This window comes from Triturus cristatus, chromosome 5_2 (assembly GCF_964204655.1).
Source record: "Triturus cristatus chromosome 5_2, aTriCri1.1, whole genome shotgun sequence".
NCBI classification, from domain to species: Eukaryota; Metazoa; Chordata; class Amphibia; order Caudata; family Salamandridae; genus Triturus; species Triturus cristatus.
Window position 1 is genome coordinate 270,530,623 of NC_140588.1, and position 21,575 is coordinate 270,552,197.

General features: G+C 44.2%; 1 protein-coding gene across 3 annotated transcripts in view; it reads left to right on the top strand.

Annotated features, from left to right (window-relative positions):
- Positions 1–21,575, top strand: part of JARID2 (jumonji and AT-rich interaction domain containing 2) — a 671,808-nt gene that overhangs the window by 512,456 nt on the left and 137,777 nt on the right. For all 3 annotated transcript variants that reach the window (XM_085607031.1, XM_085607030.1, XM_085607032.1), the window contains exons 8-9: positions 7,529–8,025; positions 10,140–10,232. In XM_085607031.1, the coding sequence (XP_085463157.1) occupies positions 7,529–8,025; positions 10,140–10,232 (590 nt within the window). The remainder of the gene's footprint in view (positions 1–7,528; positions 8,026–10,139; positions 10,233–21,575) is intronic.

Here is a 21,575-nt window from a genome sequence, read left to right on the forward strand (position 1 = left end):
GTTTGAATGTTATTTAGTAGGAGGTTTGACTGCGCTGTTGTACTGGGGATCTGAAGAAATGTTAAATTGCGACCACAATCTTTCCAAACATTGATATCCTGTCAGCAGCGGCAGTACTGCAACTCCCTTTTGGCAAGCTTTGTTATGCAACCTCTTTGATTAGCTGATATATGCGCAGATTCTTTCTAACATTGCCCAATCCCCTTGAGGCCACATAATAACTGTTATACACTGTTCTGTATGCAGGAGGAATACAGATTTTCTTCCATATCTAGAATTCAGAAATTGTGGTTTTCGTTTTTTTCTCGAATGACCCTGGGCCTTGCTATGCACTATTTGGCCATGTCTAATACTTGTTTTCATTTTAGTATCAATTTACAAAATTCCTGCCAGTAAAGGGGAGTAATTAGTGAGGATTCCTTCAATATCCATCATGAAGAGAATAGGCACAACTCTTACTCCATGCCGCCGAGCTCTTATGTCCTGTAATGTAGCTGCTAAAGGGTTACGCTGTCATGAAATTCACTTAAATAACATGTCAAAACTAGGGGAACATTAGTTCTGTCTCAAAATCATGAAAGCTCTGGTACCTTTGCATTACCATGTTGCTTAACATGTTCAAATGTTTGTGATTTTAAGAGACATACTTAAAGTTACCTGAACCTAGATGTTTTGTTTAAAGTGAATTTATTACTCATGTTCATGGCATATAACACCGTTTTTACTGATGTCTTTTTTTGTGTTTCTGTTTGTGGCGGTATTCCTCCCAGGAATTAGACCATGGGCTTGCGCACTCCGTGCTTGGTTGTGACCTAAGGCAAGATTCCAGAGGATCTACACTGCCCTTCTTCTCTGAAGGGACCAACATATGTGCTGCTATGTTGCCAAGCTACTATGTTTACACTGCACTCACCACAAATCGTAATTAAAATGGTGAACCGTATGTGCGTACCACAGTACATGCAAACCACTTCATTGAAAAAATCCTTCCCCCCCCCCCCCCCTCCCTACCGCAAGTACCACCCTCAGGTGTCCTTCCCTCCTTAATTTGGCCTGCACTCTCCTGACGCAATGGTGGGAGGAATCCCAAGAGCTTCTGTACCCTGGTCTACAGCACCACACCGCGGTCACCATGCCTAAAGGCCGGCAGACATTTTGTTCTTCCCCTATTAGTCTACAGGACTTTATCCCTGGTGCTGGTAAGTACACCACTGCTTGTTATTCCTAGGATTTGTAAGCCTCTGAAAAGGTAAACTTTATTTGTTGTTGATGTTCTGAATACCGAACCACCGATCATTTGCATCATGAATCAAATAAGAACTCCTGGCCCCCTTTTTTATTATCATCACAACATAACATTTTCAGTTCACCAAAATATTTCAGCAGGACCACAGTAGACATTTTGATTCACTGTTATGTGCTGTTGCAGCTGGGTTGCACTCATTGGTGTGAAAGGACGTGTTTTTGGTGGATATCCCAGATCTGATAGGGACTTCTAGCTGCAGATTCCTTTCCTTAGAATTATCCCGAGGCGTCAGACTAGATCCAGAAATGTTTCATGAGCTGAACCCCCTGCATGCTGAAATGTGCCATTGTTCGGCTCCACTGTCCGTAATCAGTGCCAAAAGTGACATGCGCAGTGTCTATATAGGCCACACCCCAGGGCATGGACATCTGTTCTTCTCCTTCCGTACCAGTCAGTGCAGATCTGGAGAGCGCTACCCCTTCAGTTACTTTGAGCTTTTTTTAGACGTGTTTTCAAAGTTTTTTTAAGAGATATTCTCCTAGTGTGGCAGGGATGTCCTAGGCAGACTGGCTTCAAGCCCTGTGGTGCTCGTCATCCACAGATGACGGTGAAGGACTTACATCCTGTTTGCTTCTGGTGTATGGAGCGAGATGACTAGACCTGCTCCGATTGCGACACCATGCACCCTAACGCATCAACCAGCCCCTCAAACTCCTTGCTGCCCAACGAGCTATGCTGCGACGGTCTCGATTCCGGTCGAGAGGAAGGTCCCGGGATCGGTAGCTGTGTGCAAGATCTTAGTCGCTGCCCAAGTCGTCGGGCCACTCGGGTGAGTCCCACAAAAAAGTAATAAGTCTAAGCAGTCTTCACTTTCGCCTCATCCATTGACTGACAAGACATGAGAACATTGACATTCAAGGTCTGGCTCTGCGGTTGAGCCAGCGCCTGAGTTGGCTCCACGCTTCTTGAAGTTTCTGGGCGCCGGAGTGAACCATGCCCAACTCCAGGAGTTTTATGAGGCTATGCACCTCATATTAGAGCATCCTGTCCCCGCCGGAGCACCTTCAGGCCACTCAGATTCAGGGGGGGGGGGTGGCCTATCGGTTCCTCACCGGTGGCTCTGAACCTGGCACCACAGATGGATCTGGACTGGCACAGGTCGTACTACCTTGACCTTCCCTGGCGCAGTCGGCCCCATTCTGGTCCCCGGCTCTGATACGAAGGGGCGTTGTCTGACTAGCGCCATGCCTTCTAGGCTGAAGCCTTAGCTCGGTTCCTGTGGCTAGGACTCCGGGAGGATTGGGAGGGGTCGCTGGACACCGGGGAATACCAGTCCTCAGAGGGCAGAGGCCAGTGGACTGGCCACTTCTCCAGCTACTGGTATGCTTTCTCCCCCTACTGAGTCTACGTAGGAGGGAATGTCCTTTCCAATGGTGGTGAGAAGGATGGCTGAGGTCCTGGACCTTAGTGGCCAACCCATCCTCCCCGCTTGGCGAACTGATTTCTTGTGGCAGGGCTTTTCCCCTTTCAAGGCCCTAGTTTTCCACAGCAGTGGTCAGTGTTGTTTTCGTGGCTCCGTGCTTCTGACGTGGAACATTGTCAAAAGAAACTGACCGCACGCTGGGAGTGACACCTCAATAGGTACCGTGCACGTCACGTCTGACGCAGACTGCACCACACAAAGCTGATCGACTCCACATAGCGGCATGCAAGGGTACTGCTTACGAAAAATTTGCAGATCCAGTCTGATGGCTGGGGATAATTCTAAAATAAGGAATCTGCAGTTAGATAGTCTCTATGCCAGATAAGGCGTTGCCAAAGGTAAGTAACTTATTCTTTAAGCACTGTATTTTTTTGTTTGATTTTCAGAGCTACAATTTCGTGTTTGCTTTGCAAGCCAATAAAATTGTTGGGTTCCTCATTAACAAATATGGCTCAATGTCTTCCCCATTTCTAATACTTTTCTTAGAAACATGTCTTCTAGCCCTTTACAATCTAAAATTAGCGTGTGAGTTTTCAAAAAAAATGTTATTGCTTGTTTGTCTATAGACTAGGCTTGTGTATAGCGTTTCGATAAACATGGGCAAATCGAAGCCTTTTGTGCCACAGCAGAAGAACACCAAATAATCATTGTGTAACTGTGAAGTGATATCCTGTAACACTTCTGTAATTTTTCCTATTTAGACATTGTCTTAAAGTGTGTTCAGTGTACCGAAGTTCATGGCAGGCCAAACAGTGCCACAGGGAGGAGAAAATATAGTGCTTCTACTAGGGGGCCAAAAGAGCTTGTATTATCATTTTTCATCGTCCTCTTTTTCACCTCATTCACACTTCTCATCTCTGTCAGTAGCAACATTAACACTGCAGGTACATTGGAAGTTCAGTTCAATGTCATCAGTAAGTCTTACCCTATTGCTTCAAGGTGATGTACAGCTAGCTGTGGCATGATAGAATTAAATGGTCAATTCATTCTCCCAGGCTTCTCCAGTTTCTCCGGACATTCTATTGTGTCCTGAAAATAAGCAAAGAACAGTTGCCCCCTCGTTTAATTTTCAGACCATTGGCATGAATTATTGAAAGCAATGTCCAAAGAAATAGGCAATTAGCTATTGGTGCTGTGACCTGTGAGCATCGGATTACCAAGAGCCCAGAGTTTCTTTCATCAGTTGATGCTTGGTTACTGGTTTTTTTTGGATTGTTTTTTGGACATCAAATTTGAAAGGTATCCAGATGCAAATAAGCATTATATTTTTATACGGAGAATGCTACTTTACCAGGTATTCCATTGATTGACTTGAAGAGTGCAAGTTCTCGAACATAAATATCTCTCAACCTGTTCACAAACTGCACTTCTACTGCAATGTTACTTTTTTTTTTAATGAATTTGCGGAAGTTGTGAGTGAATTTACCAAATGCTGTAATTGCTAGGCAGCATGCTATGCCTGACTTAAGTTTGGCCACTAGAGAGGATTGATCTACAACAAAGGACCTGTTCACGGGGTGATTATAATATTCAAATCCCTAGTTAACTCGTAGTCATACATTTGAACAATCTGTTAAACCAGAGGTTATATATATACCATCTGAAAGAAACACGTTAGTTAGATTCCTCACCTTAGAATATCCCCAGGCGTCAGGCTGGATCCGGAAAGATTTTTGTAGCAATACCCCTTGCGCGTCGGTAGGCGTCGTCTACGGCTCCGCGTCCTTCGTCGGCGTCGTGCGCCGTAATGACGTCGTCGGAGTACTTAGACGCCGCCCTCAAGCGCTGACGTCAGTTCTTCTTTTTTCCGCGCCAGTAAGCGCCGATCCGGGAAGAACTTACCCCTAGTCATTTTTTTACTAACTTTTTGACTTATTTTGGTCTATCGACTCGACTCTGGTGCCGGTAGGATGCCTGGTTTCTAAGCCTGTGACGCCTGTCATCGCCAGATGTCGGTGACGGATCACCATCGCCGGTGCCTTTATTGCCTGGGGGCCGACCATGACGCGGAGTCGTGCCTCGATTGCCAGGCCTTGACGTCGAAAGCTAGGCGGGAGCGGTCCCGGTCCAGGAGGAGGTCCAAGGACCAATCGCGGAGCCGCAGCCATAGTCATCGCTCGTCGGGGTCTTCGGGTAAGTCGAAGCACTCCAAGAAGTCCAAGAGACGACATCGCTCTTCGGACTCCCCTCGCCGGTCGCCCTCCGCCCTGCACCAAAACTTGTCTATATTAATATTCCGGGATGTTGCCCACCATGGGCATACCTGTACCCTCAAGCACTTGTGAGTGTGTATGCAATCACTCTTTCACTGGCTTTCACAGTCACTTCCCATCGTCAATCGTGACCGCATCGGTGTCGGATGTTAACTCAGCACTCACTGATGCGGTCACGATTGACGATGGGAAGTGACTGTGAAAGCCAGTGAAAGAGTGAATGCATACACACTCACAAGTGCTTGAGGGTACAGGTATGCCCATGGTGGGCAACATCCCTGAATATTAATATAGACAAGTTTTGGTGCAGGGTGGAGTGATTGACCCACGCCCTGAAGAAATTGCCGTGAGTTTTTCCCTTTGGCAATGAAACATGTCTGCTTTTAATGAGCAGACACACAGCACTGAATAAATATTGATAGCTAGTGTGATCTAGCTCGGTTTTAGATTGGGACTGGTGGAGTGACTGTTTGACTCCTCTGTTCCAACTGTGGGGTCTAATTTGCCGCACCAACCTGGTGCACAGGCAATTTTTTGCTAACACACCCTAGCACCTTGTCTTTTCTTCACACGTTTTCTTCACACTTTTGCTTTGGATTGGTGGTAGCTGATGATGAGAATCTGAGGTAGCAGGCGAGTACCTTCCTGCTTACCCCCATGGTGTTACTACCGTGAGGCACCACCAATCCTTTTTCACATTTTTGTTTGTTTTGTTTATTTTGTGCTTTGGCGATAGCAGCCACAGTTCACTACACGAAGGGAACTTGGGAGACACGGGTTATTACTAACATACCAGACAGATTTTAATGTTTCTAAACTTGGTGATCCAATCCCTACTTGTACAGATGGTATATATATAACCTCTGGTTTAACAGATTGTTCAAATGTATGACTACGAGTTAACTAGGGATTCGAATATTATAATCACCCCGTGAACAGGTCCTTTGTTGTATATCAGTATTTGAGTGGGGGATGACCTGTTCTCTGCCCCTTTAGCTCCTTATTGTGTTTGGGCACTAGAGAGGATTACCTGTAAATTAGCTGTAGTGTAATCTTCTAGTACCTGTTCCATTGAGAAAATGAATTTCTGTATAACTGGGTTCCATCCACAGCATTTGTTAGTAAAAGTTCACCCAAAACTTAAAATTACCCTAGCATTTTTTAAAGATTTCCTTAGATATGTGTACCAGCCCATTAAATAAATCGCAATGCCACTTGTGGTTGCAGGGAAAATAAATTAAGCATCTGTGCAAAAAGGCCTATAAATTAGATATTCAAAGTAGTTCGGCTCCTGTACATTAGCAGCGCAGAAATAATGGGCATTATTGACAGTGGCCTACCTGAATGTTCGCCTGTGACATCATTTAGGGATCGCCAGGAAAACCAGTGGTAATTGCTGCTACCTCTGACTTGCCCTTGAAAATGCCAGTAACTGCCTTTCTACATCTGACAGTAAGCAAACGAGGCTCTTAAGAGTTCTGTCTATTGTATGTAATGTGCACTGCATGTCCTTCCCCTAGCCCCTCAACCGCAGTTAATAGACTGTTAAGGGAATACAAAGGGTATGGGGCAACCCTGTGATGTCACCTTCAGTCAGAGGGGAACTGACCTCATGATGGACCTTTGAGTCCTGTAAAGATAACGTCTCAAAAATGCCTCAAATTCATGCACAACAGATTGTGTCTGCCTACCTCCAAACTAGCATTTTATATTGTTATGCATTCTGTATTTTCACAGTTTGATGTTTACAAGCATTCAACTTTCTCTTGTTTCTTTGAAAAGTTGGGTCCTTCGGGTTTAATGCTGCATGCGCATTCTAATTATGATTGTCTAAACCACAAGAGTAATGGGCCTGTTTACTGCAAATGTGGGAAGGCCCATAATTGTTCACTTGCAAGCATAATATTTCAGCAATATAGTCTACGTCCGCTGTTTGCCATTAACTGCAGTGGTGTTGTAAGAAACACCCTTAACACAATAGAATAAAAAATATAAGCTTATGTTTTTTGATGCAACTCTTAAGATCCGGTTAATGCTTTCGTGATTAGGCATAAGGCCACATTTTATGTGCAGGAGGTGCAACGTCCCTAAAGCTTTCATCCACGTCACACTTTTCACATTGTCATTCTTCCTAAACATGCCACAAACTGACCACCACAATGTCATCCACACAAGCCTTTCGGAGTCCACTTGATACCACTGTGTAACAATCTGGACTCTCAGTGGCCACACCTCCACACCCGATAGAGAATATGTGACTTTAAACCTAACCATACACTATCTCATCTGCACCCACATCCAGCTTCCCAACCTTTCTGTCTACACATATTTTTTGATTTCACTGGAAGAATACATTTCTCTATATATCTGCAATAATAATTACTATCTCAGGTTTACAGAAGTTCTATAAGAGGTTGCCCAAATTTTTTTTCTTACAATCCCACATTCCATTTTCATTTCTTTCCCTGTGTTATTAACATTTCATATTAGTTACTTTAAAACTACCTGTACAGAACCGGGTAAAATTTTGATTATCCATTCTAACTATTCTCTTGTTTCCATCCTCCCCTCGCACCCCTGCTGCAGGAGGTTGTGAGTTAGATCTGGCCTGCTTTTTTCGACTAATCAATGAAATGGGTGGGATGCAGCAAGTAACGGACCTCAAGAAATGGAACAAGCTAGCAGACTTGCTTCGCATTCCCAAGACTGCCCAGGACAGGCTAGCAAAGCTGCAGGAGGCCTACTGCCAGTACTTGTTGTCCTATGACTCCCTTTCCCCCGAGGAGCACAAGAAAGTGGAGAAGGAGGTCCTGCTGGAAAAGGAGATACTAGAGAAGAGAAAAGGACCTTTGGAAGGCCACTCTGAGAATGGTTACAAGTTTCATTCACTTCCCAGGTTTGAACCCAAAAATGGGCTCATTAATGGAATAGTCCACAAAAATGGCTTTCACAGCAAACTGAAAGAAATGGACAACCAGTTGAAAAATGGCAGGCGGCGACTCTTCACTCAGGAAAAAGAAATTGTTGATGAGGAGCCCATGGTAAACGGTGTCTTGAGTGATCTCCATAAGTGTGTATATAAAGTAAGTAGTGTGATTTCTGATGACTCTCATGTAGGCATGATGCACTGTATGCTAATTTCCAACCCAACCCCCCTAGTTAAACTGCCTGTTAAACCAGCCCAGTTATACTTGTGTGCAATGTTAGACTGTTCTTTGAGGTGCGGTTCTCGGGTGTTATTAAGCAGGGAATCTTTTGCAGACTATATTCAAATTTCAAATGGTATTTCCACTATAGTTAATACGTTGTGGCAGTGGCTGCTTAATAGGTTCGTTTTCGGCCAGATTGTTTAATTCTTTTATCAGTTTTACATTAATATCGGTCTGTAAGTTTGTTCCCCCAGCACCTTTGGCTATTATCATTGATCTGTGTTGGGCAGTACCAGTCCTTGCATATTTTTAACCCAAAAAGCAGAGCTGGTAATTTCAACTATTTACATTAGGTAACTTAAGCTAAACTTGATAAACTTGAACCTCAGTTCTCTATTTTACTTTTGTATTTCAGGTCTTTCTTGTTTTTGTGTCTGCCTGCACTTTTGGGAAGTTGGAATTATTGGTTTACCTTAATCATATGCCCGTATTGTATTGGAAAACAATTGCTGCAATGGGGTGTCCTTGTAGGTCCTCAATATTTGTTTGGAAGGTTTTTAGGAAAATGATTAATTGGTTTATTTGTATTTTGTATAAGAGCTCCTCCTGCTGATGACACTGATAATATTGCAGCCATTTTATTACACCAAAACTGTAATTTTGATATGTGTTAATACACATCCTGTGGTAAGTTCAAGTTCTCTTTGTTCACTTTTCATTTTCTGATTTTGAAGATGTACATTTTATTTGTGTTGAAAAACATATAGAGAGATGCATGGTTTAAATGTTCTTCACTGTGCAAAGATCCAATCGATTGTGTACATTATTGCTTGTTCATTGCAGTCGTACCCCCTCCCATCTCTCCTGACCAGAGTAATCCTAGTATTTGTACTTTCATCTGCTGCTTATGCAAATAAAGAAGAAAATCATTTGTAATTGTGCTGCCATGTGATGATAATGGCAAAAACATACCTAGATCCAGCAAATGCCTGCCCATTGGAATTGAATCCAGCACATTTCAGGGACCTGGAGCAATTTGGCGTCCGACTACAACCTTGTGCTCAATTTTTGTCTCATTAATTTTAATTTAGCGAGGGTTGATCTGTGTTTTGAACTTGGTGAGAATCCGTAGGCTTGTTTCATTGGGTAGGTTTGTGGGTATTGAATGTGAACAGGGAGGTCAGTCTGCCAGGTAAATATCCATTTGCTTTGGTACAGAGTTTCTATCTAAGTGCTGAACATTGTACCAGGATCAGATTGGGAAGCGATTGTTGGTGTGGACTGGGTTTGGTACTCAACTTAGACTGATGTCATCTTTAGTGTAGCACATGGTTGGAGCCTAGGTTCAGCGGTTAGTAAGGGTGCGCTTCTTGCACCTTTTTTTGCAAATATCCTAATTCTTCCACCCATCGAAATTCCTCATCCTCTTGAAAATTTCCATACAATACCTTTCAATAAAGAATGCCAGATCATGAGAGGACGATCCCTGCAAAAGATTTAAGCCTCTTACATCTAGGATATGTGTAATTTTAATGTGTGGATGATTCCCTTAAATTATGCATAATTTCCTTGGATTACAGTCCCATGGACACGATCCCCTAAGGAAAATTACTTAATTCCTTAAGCAGTCCCCTAAGGAATACGACTTAATTTCTTTAACAATACTCATGAATGACTCCCTTTTGCTCTCTTGGACATGACTTTCCACAGCTCTTAGTGGCCAAAAGAATGAAACTGAAAGAGGGTAAGAAAACCTGTTTCAGATGGCCCAGTAGAGCATATTTAGTTTCCATCTCTAGGTTTATTTGGCACGTTTGTGGTAGTTCTTAGGTTGTGAATGCGTAAGCCCCTTCCTCAGTGTACTAATGACTTAATTTTCTTTCTGCATACCTTGTGTTCACATTGCCTACTATGGTCATAGACTTTTAGAGGCATAGTGCTCTTCTGTATTCTCTTTCATGGGCATTTGGGACGTTTGCTTAGTTTCATCTAACGACTGTGTTAATTCCAGATAATGACTTGCACTGTATACCTCATTTTATCCACAGGGAAAGTCTGTGTCTTTGACGACCTTTTATCGGACAGCGAGAAACATCATGAACATGTGCTTTAACAAGGAGCCTTCCGTATCTGAAATAGAGGTGAGAAAATCAGAGATCCACCTTTGTGTGTTTTATGTTGTACAGGATCTTGTCTTCACTTTAACCCTTGGGGTTAAGGAAAAAATACCTTCCCCGGTTTTTAGCTTCCCAAACATCCATCAACTTGCTTTCAAAATAGTGGTAAAGTAGCATTGTCAGATTTCTTTAATAAACATGGTTTCTGATTGACAACATTACGTGTGGACCTAACTTAGAATGATACTTCCGGTCTCTAATAGTAGTTAGAAGTCTCTGCTGTTGTATTCGGTCTGTAGTAATCCTCAGGGTGTTCATTGATGCATTATTTATTTAAAATATTCAGCCTCAAAACTTTGTGAAACGTATTTTAGAACTGAAACCCGAAAAAACAAACTAAATGTAATAACATTTACTATAACATAATCATGCAAGATGTGGCCATCCACATCCATTTCTTCAAGACTTCCTCTTTAAATTTTCTTCTGCTGTGCACTCTCCCTTAGAGGTGTGATTTTTCGATCTAGAATTTTAAATTTTCACATTCTACACCAGTTGAAGTTGAGGTTCTATCTTGGGGTTGGTAGAGAATTTCTGATGAATACTTCTGCCTGCAGATTCCTCTGCGTAGAATGCTGCGATATGGAGCTTTGATCCTAGTTGTTAGTCTTCTGATGACTCATTAATCTAGTTACAGCGTTCTAGGGCATGATGTCTACCCCTCCCCCCACACACACACACACCATCTTACAGTTTAAGAACTGCAGTGAATGAAGATAACCAATGTCTGTAATGGACTCGCACAAGGCGTCTCTGGGGGTCTCTCCACACGCCATGAATCAAAGCTGTGCGATAAATGTGCTGTCATGCATCTGACTTAGTCATGATCCCCAAGGCCATTCCCGCTAGCGGCCAACTTCATGCTTTAAGTGCTATGGTAAGTCCAAGTCTAATCACAAATAAGAGTGAAGCAGTACTTGACCCCCATCCTGACACTCTGAGCCAAAAGAGGTGCGAGGACATCATGATGAGTCATTCACCCTAGCGTTCCTCCTACATGGAGCAGATTCCTCAGCTGTTTCCGGTGCCCCCCAATTTCTCCAGCCATTTGAGACACTGCTGCAGATTGATGCCTTTAAGGCTTTGCAGGCTGCTAATTTGTGGTTTGCTTCGTGTTGCCTCTGGTGTGCCTTGTAGCTCTAAGGAAACCAAGGTGCCCCCAGTCTGGGTACCATCGGTGGATCCTTCCTCTGTGCTGTTGGACCACTTTGGACTCCAGTACAAGCTTCCACTCCAGCACCAAGACCTACGAAGGTTTTTTTTTTTTTGTATCCTTGCCAGTACCATTGTGGGTGGAGGATCCAAGGCTGATTCAGATGTCCTACACCAAACAGGCTTTGGCTCAACCTCTACTGATGTTGTGCAACCAGATTACAAAAGTGTATCCGGTCATTATACATCCTGCCTCTCACCTGGTGACTTTACCACAGCGGATGCACCAGCAGAAGCATCATTGTATTTTTGGCTCAGACTCTGAACAAGAGACATTCCAGGATGGGAAGGAGGATGATGATGGGACATCAGATATTTTCACCCCTCGTTACACTGATAACGTTTACTTGGGTTTAAAAGAGGCCAGTGATCTTGACCACTCCCTTGACGCAGGGTTTGATTCACCACTTGGACTACTGAATTAAATGCCTCCTTTGGTGGTCCTGCGGGCAGGTGGGGTACTAGATTTACAGCTGCCCTCATTTAAGACCAACATTAACATCCTCAAATATATTTTTCAGCCTGGGTCTGGCATATATGAGCTTTTTGTTCCATTTTAAGGAAAATCTCACCAATACCCTGATGGCCACTTGGTCAAATCCCTGCCCACTGGGCAATAGGCAGGTGGCCATACATTTCAGACTAGATTATGGCAATCATGATTTTCTTTCTAAACATCTTACTTTCAAGATTCTTGTGGCTGTGTTCAACCAGTAAAGTGAATCCTAGTTAACTCCCCTTCACTCCTCTGGCTAGAGAGTCCAAGAGGATTGAGGCTTTTGGCAAGCGTATGTTTTGCAGCATGATCCTTTCCTGGATTCACATGCTTATTCTGCCTCCTAGAGGCTGGGTCCGGAGTTGTCTGTCTATAGTTTTTTCTTTTTTTTCCTTTTTGAGTGGGAATCATTGACCATTTGATGCTATATCTCTCTTTGAAAAACGTCGGACCCATGCCCTGGAAATCCTTCAATGTAGTTGCCATATTGAGATTATTTTGTCCGCAGTTGAGTCTGAAATCACAAGAAAGCTACGGAGTAGAGGAGGAAAAATGTGTCCTGAGGAAAATTAGTTTTTTACTGAAAATAACCGAGCACAGTGTGGTAGACGTGTAAACCGAAAGCAACTGAAGAACACTGAAGTGTTGAGAAGACCGAAACCCACCAAGACCACATGAGTCACAGATTAAAAGAGGGGTATGGAGCACACCCCATTTAGATTTTGCCCCAAGTGCCACCAGAAGTATGCACAAAAAGCGAGCCACGAAGTCTGTAACCTTTGCCTCCCGGAAGACCATTGTTTGGAAGGGTGCGCAGAATTCTATCCCAAAACCATGAGTCTGAGGCAGAAGCAGTGGCGACCGCTTTCCACATCATCTCGTCTCTATGAAGACCAGAATCTTTGAAAGATTTAGGGCTGTTGAGCAAAGAAGAGTACACACTGAGTTGGCCAGTGGAAACACTCCTACGTTTAAGAGGTAGTGAAGGGGCAGCCAGAGAGGAAACAAAAGCGGATGACAATGGTATCTAAACCAAGTGCAAGGTAACACCACAGGAGCTGTCAGCAGCCGAGCTAAATATCCCAGACTGTAAGCACGCACGCATAACATGCATTGATGCCAAAAAGTTCAGTCTGGAATGCAAAAAGGAGCCAGAGAGCCCCACAGATCCAAGTCAAAGGATGACACAGCTGGAGCCAGATCCTCAAGCCAGCTTTAACTTCAAAAGAGGATCTGGAGCGTGGTAAGGACAAGACACCTCCGGGGAAGAATGGCTGAACACCAACTCTGAAGAAAAGGGGAGAAGAAACCAATGGTGAACAAAAATCTCTTGACATCGAGAAAGAGAGGACGCATGGAGGCTGACATGGAAGCCCTCTTGCGAAAGAGTTTGACGACATTAAAGAAGTAAAAATCCCCCTGAAACCTAAGCAATGAAAACAGCAACTAGAAGGTCACTGAAATTGACTCGCCACTCACTACAGTACCTCAGGGGGAGACTGTAGAGCAGCTCTTCTGTCTTGAGGAAGAAGAGCAGTTCCTCAAATATGACCCTTCATATTCAGGGAAGTCTATGAGCGTAGCAAGACCTGTATGCTGACTCACCAGAAGAAAGGGTAGACTCCTACCTTCTGAGACCTTTACCCCCAGGTAACATCAACGTATACATTGCTGTTGTAAAGAGGAGCAAACACCTGTGGAGTGCAGTTGGAGGAAGAGGTGACTGAATCCTTCAAGGAGCCAGCAGCTGCAAAGGCCATCACCCCAAGGGTGGAAAAAAATATAGGATCTCCACAAGAGACCCCTCCAATAAATCAAGGGTATCATCGTGGAAACAGCTCGAAAGAGAAAAATACCCTAGCTTGAAAGAGAAAAATACCCTACCTCTACGTGGCCCTCCACCGGACAAGGAGAGCAAGAGAGTGGACTTGGTGGGCAGGAAGCTGGAGAGATCAGAAGCAGAACAATTGGACATTGTAAATTCAAATGTGCTGCTCAACCAGTATGGCCAGCAACAGTGGGATAAAGGCAAGAAACCCATGCAACACCTACATGAAGAGTTAAAATATAAGGCACAACAGCCAGGTAACCAACCAGTGCCAATAATAGGAGACACATTTTTGGTCTTGAAAAAGATGGAATATTGAACAAGCCATCGAAACGCGTCGATGCTGAAACTAACATAATCCGTTGGAAGAGGTTCTCCTAATGAGATAGAATTATAGAAAAGGCTTAGGATGAATTATTGTTAAAAGAACTCTGTGAGAATGGATGTGTTAACCAATGACAAAATATACTGTCTTTTTTCTTGTCTCTCTGTAATTTGTCTGTTGCAGTTTTGGGTGTCTAAACAGAGGAGGGTATTGTTAATTGTATGTGAAACGTGTTTTATATGAATCGTGTTTTATGATATTAGACAGTTATATGTCTATTTTTAATTGCATTGGAATGTCTTTAATAAACTTGATGTAAACATTTTTATACATGGAATAAAGTGATTGTTTTGGTTTTTTCAAGTTGAGGTTTACGTTCTAACACATGGGCTCAGAACTTGGGGCGTGAATAGAAGTGAACTTAATCGTTGAACTTATCATTTGTGCCAAGGGACAACACATTTTCTCTACCTTTTAGTAATAAGGACACTACATAGCCTGGGATTATCCAACTACGAGAAGTTGTCACCGCAACTAAAAAGCAAAAAAATCTCCTAAACTATGAAAGCCTTTCCAGTGAACAAATGAGTCCTTGAGATACTGGATGAACCTCACCCTTACCAGAATGGTCAATATCTGACAGTGAGAACTGTGGTGAACTTGCTGGCCATCATGGCATCGTGATTCCCCTTAATACCCCATGCAAGAAAGCACATACAACCACTAAATGAGTAACTACAGCAACAGTGGACACCAGCAACAAGGAGTTGGGATGATCTAGAGGTTTTCACAGGCCAAGTAGAAAGAGAAATGCAGTGGTGGAACTTGACCAACATCACGGAGGGAAAATCTTTCAGATAAACCACTCCTTCAATGGCCACACAGGATGGGGAGCGCACATGCTAAACCTTAACATCAGTTGTCTATGGAACTCAACCGAGGTAGTACAGTACATTAATGTGTTGGAACTCAAGACTGTGTTTCTAGCTCTAAAGGCATTCCAAAAACATGCCAAGAAAAGGACAGTATTAATCCAAACGACAATTTTCTACCTTGCTTGCTTGAACAAGCAAGGGGGAACAAGGTTGCACAAGCTATTCAAACTGGCCCAAGACATATGGAAATGGGCGAATGAGAAAGGGTTAACACTAGTGTTGATGGACATACCAGAAAAGTTCAACACCGAGTCATACACAAATGGGAGTTAAAAGAAATGGTAGTAATGGGCATCTTCCTCCGGTGGGGCATGACACAAGTGGACCTACTCACAAGTCACTAAAACGCAGAATGCCAAAACTTTGCATCCAGGCTTAATCAACCAAGATCTCTAGGAAATGCCCTATTGATAAAATGATCAGGGAGGTTTGCCTTGGCTTTTCTCTCAATACCCTTGAGACTGCATGTGATATAAAGATGCAAATAGGAGCAACTGATATTAATATTGGGAGAGGAGGTGGCCCAATGGCTAGAGTGGTCGTCCTTGATGCTGAGGAAGCGGTTTCAAGTCTCTGCCGGGACGCTGAACATCCTGTGATTCTGGGCAAACCATTTAATCTCCCTGTTTATAACAAAAGGAATGTGTCTGCCTGTAATGCAACTGGTGGTAATGTAAAGCGCATGGTATCTTCGGGTCGTGTTTGCCCCATATAAAACTCAAAGAACAAATCCTAACTCTTCAGTCGGAAAAACAATTGAGGTTCTAGGATCTACTGGTCACAGAGACTAATCATAAAGCTTTCTGCACATCAGCACCTCTTAACGATATGGAGGGTGCGGGGGGGGGGGGGGGGGGGGGGGTCGAAGTGTGGCACCCTGAGCCTGACAGTGTGGCTCCTGAAGGTTTAGAGTTTGGACAGCTTATCCTATCGACTAAGTCTAGGCAAATAGTTAAGGAAGCAATAGGACCTACTAAAAGAAAATATTACATTAACCAGTGTAACTGGTTCATACACTGGTGTAACGGAGAAAAGACTGTAGAGACTGGTCCCAGGATGCCACAGTGATCAAATACCTCACTCACCTTCCCTATGCCGCACTAAAGGTCCACCTAGCGGTCATTTTGGCATACACAAGAGGTGTAATAGGAAATGCTTTGTCACCACACCAGCTGTACAACAATTCTTAGAGGGAGCAAAAAACGATTTTTCTTTAAAGAAGCATTCTCATGCCTACCGGGAATCTCAATGTTGTAGCAGCATAACTGATGAAATTACAGTTTGAGCCAATACACAGCTGACGTTTCTAAACTCTAAAAACAGCTTTTCTGATTACCATCACATCATTAAGAGTAAGTGTGATTCAAGATCTTGCCACAAAAGAACTGTTCCTTCAAATACATATGGGTAAGATGGTAATGAGAACAAACCCCAGATTCATACCAAAGGTAGTATCTGGTTTACACATTAATCAGGCCATACAGTTACTGGCTTTCTTTTAAAATCAAAGACACAGGCAGAAAAGGCCCTAGGCGTGCTAGATGTCAAAGGGGCCAATATGTGTTGTCTACAAAAGACTAAAACAGAAAGGACAGTCAGTTCTTTGTAGCTTTTGCCCACATGAGCAGGGGCTCCCCCGTCACTAAGGGTACAATTGCAAGACTGATTGAACAAAGAATCCAATATTGTCACAAGATAGCAGAAGTAATACTGAAAGAAAGACCATAAGAGCACTCAACAAGCAGGCAACTACGGCTTTCCTGGGAAGCGTGGCCGTGGACGACATCTTCCCTGCATTCACATCGTCTTCAGTACACACGTTCACTAAACATTGCTGTGTGGACATCCAAGCCAAAAGGGAGGCCCAAGTGGGAAAAAGAGTGATAAAACACTTGTTTGCAAACACACACTTGGAGGAACCTAGCCTCATTATAGAAGAAAAGACAAGCATATAAGCAGTGCACAGCATGTGACTCAAGAAAAGATTGATATTGCAAAATGGAGGGTTCCTTACCGGTGGAAGTAGTTTTGCAACTGAAGAATTGTCTGGATTCACATGCAACCACACCTCCACAAGGTGAGCTGTATTTGCAAAGATGATTCTCCAGACAATAGAGAACAAGAAAAAATACAAATTAAAGTTACCAAGGGGTAAAAAGAATCAGAAGATGGCGACTACATTGAAGGATTTCCAGGATGTGCGTCTGACATTAGTCAAAGAGGGACGCAGCACCAAATGTTCTACTCGACAATGCCACAAAAAAAAAAGTAGGATGGAACCAGTACTAAGTTACCTTTTTGATTTCCTCCACCAGCCTAGCATTGCCGTCGGTTGATGCTGTCTACCTATTCGGCTGCTACATGCATTCCCTTAGGGACATGCATGGACCGAGATTTTGCCAGCGGTCCCGGAAGACCTCAGGGCTTCGTGGATCAGACATTTCATGATGGACAAAATGTCATCAGATAGGTCGTCCTAGCTGGTCTAGATACTACTAATTGCCTGGGAGGGCTGCTGGCACCAGGTTTGTGCTTCGCCAACGCTCATAGTTGTGCTCCACAAGATTTTCCGGTGATATGCAAGCCTCTCTAATGAATATGCCTTTTGATAACTCGCACCTTTTCGGTGAAAAGGCAGGTTCAGTGTTGGAGTGCTTTAAGGAAAGTAGAGCCACGGCTTTCTCCCTACGTCTCTTAACCCTTGCCTAGCAGTTTACACCCGAATTTGAAAAGTTCAGAAAGCTATCCCAGAGGTTTGGTGTATAGGGCAAGACAGCCTTCCAAACCAGTACTCACCCTAGTCCTATCATGGACATGGGTCTTGCAGGAAGCTTGCAGGCCACCAGGGGCATCAGTGCTCCTATTCTTCCTCCCTGCTGCAACAAGCACCAAACTTCTTTCGTTTGCCCTTAGTGGTGCATGCCTATCCAGTAGGGTGAAGGGTCCAGCACTTCTCTGGGGTTGACGATCCATCATGTCCAACAGATTAATCTTAGATTGTTCAGCAGGGCTATACCCTCCCTCTCCTTTGTGTCCTGTAAAACACTCATATCCCTCTTCTCCTCTCCCCCATTAGAGAGAATTTCAAAAGCTTAGTTACTGTCCAAGTGTGCTATCAAAAGGGTACTGTACACTGAGAGGATTGTTACATTTGTTATTTCTTTGTGCTGAGAAAGGACGGGATGGGGGGGTCTCAGGCCTATTTTGAACCATCAACATCTGAATGCCTTCCTTCTGAAGGACAATTGCAAAATGCTTATGCTGGCCCAGGTCATGTTTCAAATGGACTCTGGTGACTGTAAGGTATCCTTAGTATCCCACAGACGTTACTAGCGGTTCAAGGTAGGCCATGAGCATTTTCAGTCTGCTGTGCTTCCTTTCAGCCTCACCAGTGCCCCTTGGGTGCTCACAAAAGTGGTGGTGGTAGTTGCTGCCCACCATCCGAGATCGAGGACACAAGTCATCCTCTTGAGGACTGGCTGTCGAAGGTGGGCTTTGCACAGTCAGTCATAGACTACCTCCAGACGATGGCAAACTTCCTTACATCATTGCTGAAGTCGCACCTGACTTCATCACAGTTGCTTCTACTCTTTGGATCTCTCTTAGACGAAGTGCAGTTTTGGACCTTGCAACACTGCAACAAGTCTGTGGCATTTGCAATATGATCCTGATGCTTCAGACTCCATCTTGGGTCACAGTAAGGGCAAAGCGGTATATGTGGGTTCTGTAATGGAATCTGAAGTTCCAATGGGCCCAGAATCAAAGAAATCTGACTGATGTCATCCAGATTTCGTAGGAGACATTTCATCATCTGCAGTGGTGACTACTCAAACGAAATTCATTCAGTGGCAGGCCCTTCTCACTTTCCCACCCAGAGCTAAAAGAGGTGATTTACACATCCCCGCTGGATTGCTGAGACAGTCTTTTGAAGATCAGAGGACTTTTTCCTGCAACAGAACCTCGGCTCATAGTCTTCCTGACATCCATCAAGGGAAGGATGGTGCAGGTTTTCACAGACAACACCACTGCTATGTGGTATTGCAGAATGCAAGGCGGAGTGTGTTCCTGATAAGTGTGCCAGGAGGCTCTGCGCGTCTGAAGTTGGTTAGAGCACCAGGGTGTTTCACTGATCGTGAACAACCTGGCAGGGTTTCTAAATGCCAGAGCTTAGGGTTGGCAAATGCAAAAACAGTTGATGGACAGAATGCAGAACAATGTCATACATTCACCCCAGTACAGAGATCTGGGCCTAAATCCATCGTTTTTTTGCTCACCATGCCGTTCCAGTTTGAACCCAGCCATATGCAAATCAGTCTTGACCCTGAGCCTCATGGGTACAGTCCAGCCCGATCTGCCAAGCCAGGTCCTCCCTGGACTAGAAACAAGCCTCCTAGGACCGGTTTCGGGGTTTCACCCCTCTTCAGCCAGGATAGCTTGATTCCAGTGGCATGGAGAGCACAGGACCCACGTCTGGGCATACCCTTCCCACTCCTGGCTGAAGAGGTGTGAAACCCCGAAACCGGTCCTAGAATGCTTGTTTCCAGTCCAGGGAGGACCTGGCCTGGCAGTTCGGGCTGGACTGTTCCCATGAGGTACAGGGTCAAGACTGATGTGCATATGGCTGGATTCAAACTGGAATGGCATGGTGAGCAAAAAAACGATGGATTTAGGCCCAGATCTCTGTAGTGGGGTGAATGTATGACATTGTTCTGTATTCTGTCCATCAACTGTTTTTGCATTTGTCACCCCGAGTGAGACGGGTATGCTCAGTTCTAGGACGATTGGTTCTAGTCCAGGGAGGGACCTGGCTTGGCAGTTCGGGCTGGACTGTTCCCATGAGGCACAGAGTCAAGACTGATTTGCATATGGCTGGGTTCAAACTGGAATGGCATGGTGAGCAAAAAAACGATGGATTTAGGCCCAGATCTCTGTACTGTGTTCTGCATTCTGTCCATCAACTGTTGTTTTTGCAGAGCTTAGGGTTGGAGCATTCAGCGTCTGGCAGGTGGTGGTTGACTCCTGCAATGGAGCAAGGCATCTTCCAACAGTGCGGAGAACCGTAGCTAGATCTTTTTACCACCCTCGAGCACGCATAGGTTTTGTGCATTGGGGTTTCCGCAAGATCACTCATTAGGAGATGCATTCTGGTTGGAATAGAGCTTGGGATTCATGTACACCTTCCTGCTCTTGTCTCTCCTGCCCAGAGTTCTGAAAAGGACCAACAACAATTTGAAATCAAGTTATTCTAGTGGCTCTGGATTGGGCCAGTAGTTTGGTAACCAGAACTTTTGGGCATGAACATCTGGCCTCTGATCAGGCAACCACTTCAGGAGTATCTTCTGTCACAGCAATAGAGGAGGGTCCACCACCTGATAATGCACAATCTACACCTACATGCATGGTGACTGAGTGGCAGCTACTGACTCCATCTGCCCGGCCACCTGAGGTAGAAGAAATCCTCCTTGCCCCCAGATTTCCTTTCATTAAGTGTATTATCTGGATGCTGGGACAAGTTTGTGGCCTGGTGTGATGCTGATATGATTGATCCCTTACAAGCAAAGATGCCAGAGGTTCATTCTGTTTTTATAGACCAGCAAGGCCTTGTAATGGGCGCTATTAAAGGTTGTTGGTCTGCCATTTTAGCCTTTCTGCATGTGCCAGACCCAACTGTCCTTGTTTAAATCACCTGTTGTGATGAGACTTATAAAGATTGTATACACATCTTGCCTCCAAAGCCATATCGGATTCCACTGTGGTACTCTAATTTGGTCTCTGTTTCTCTTGTGTATGCCATTCATATTTGTTCTCTGGGTATATTGACTTTAAAGACTGTTACTCATCACAATTATGTTAGCTCGTTGCACGAGTGAACTCCAAACACTCTAGTGTAACTACCATACACCACCATTTTCTCCAGACAAGTGGGTGCTGAGAGCATTTTGCCAAGTCGTGATTGCCTTTCCCATAGAGCAATCCATCACACTGCCTGCGTTTTTTGCTTCCTCCTTATTCCTCAAAAGAGGAGGAAAGGCTATTTCATCTGAACCCCTAGAGTTTTTAAGCTGGTATATAGTTTGTGCCAAGAAACACGTTGTGGACAATCAGCTTTTTATTCTTGTGGTGGAGATGCCCCGTTTGAGGTGGCTAGTCCTCTGCATCAATATCTGCTATGCACCGGCCAAGAAGCAGACCCCGGATGCTCTCTGAGCGCATTCCACCATGGCTAAGGCTGACACTCCTGTGTTGGCGTGCAGTGTGCCTGTCCCTCACATCTGCCAGGTTACGACATGGGCATCAGTGAAAACATTTCCAGAGCACTAATGCCTTGAATACCAGGTCGGATCAGAAGGACTCTTCCCCCAGCTTGGTCCCGCAAGATGTTTTGATACCAGAGTAGTTACCACAGAGGTAAACATTCTGGTATCTATTCTAAGGTGAGGAATCTGTGCTTAAAAGTATCCATCAGAAGAACAAGTTACTTAACGTTGGTGACACACTTTCTGATGGATTT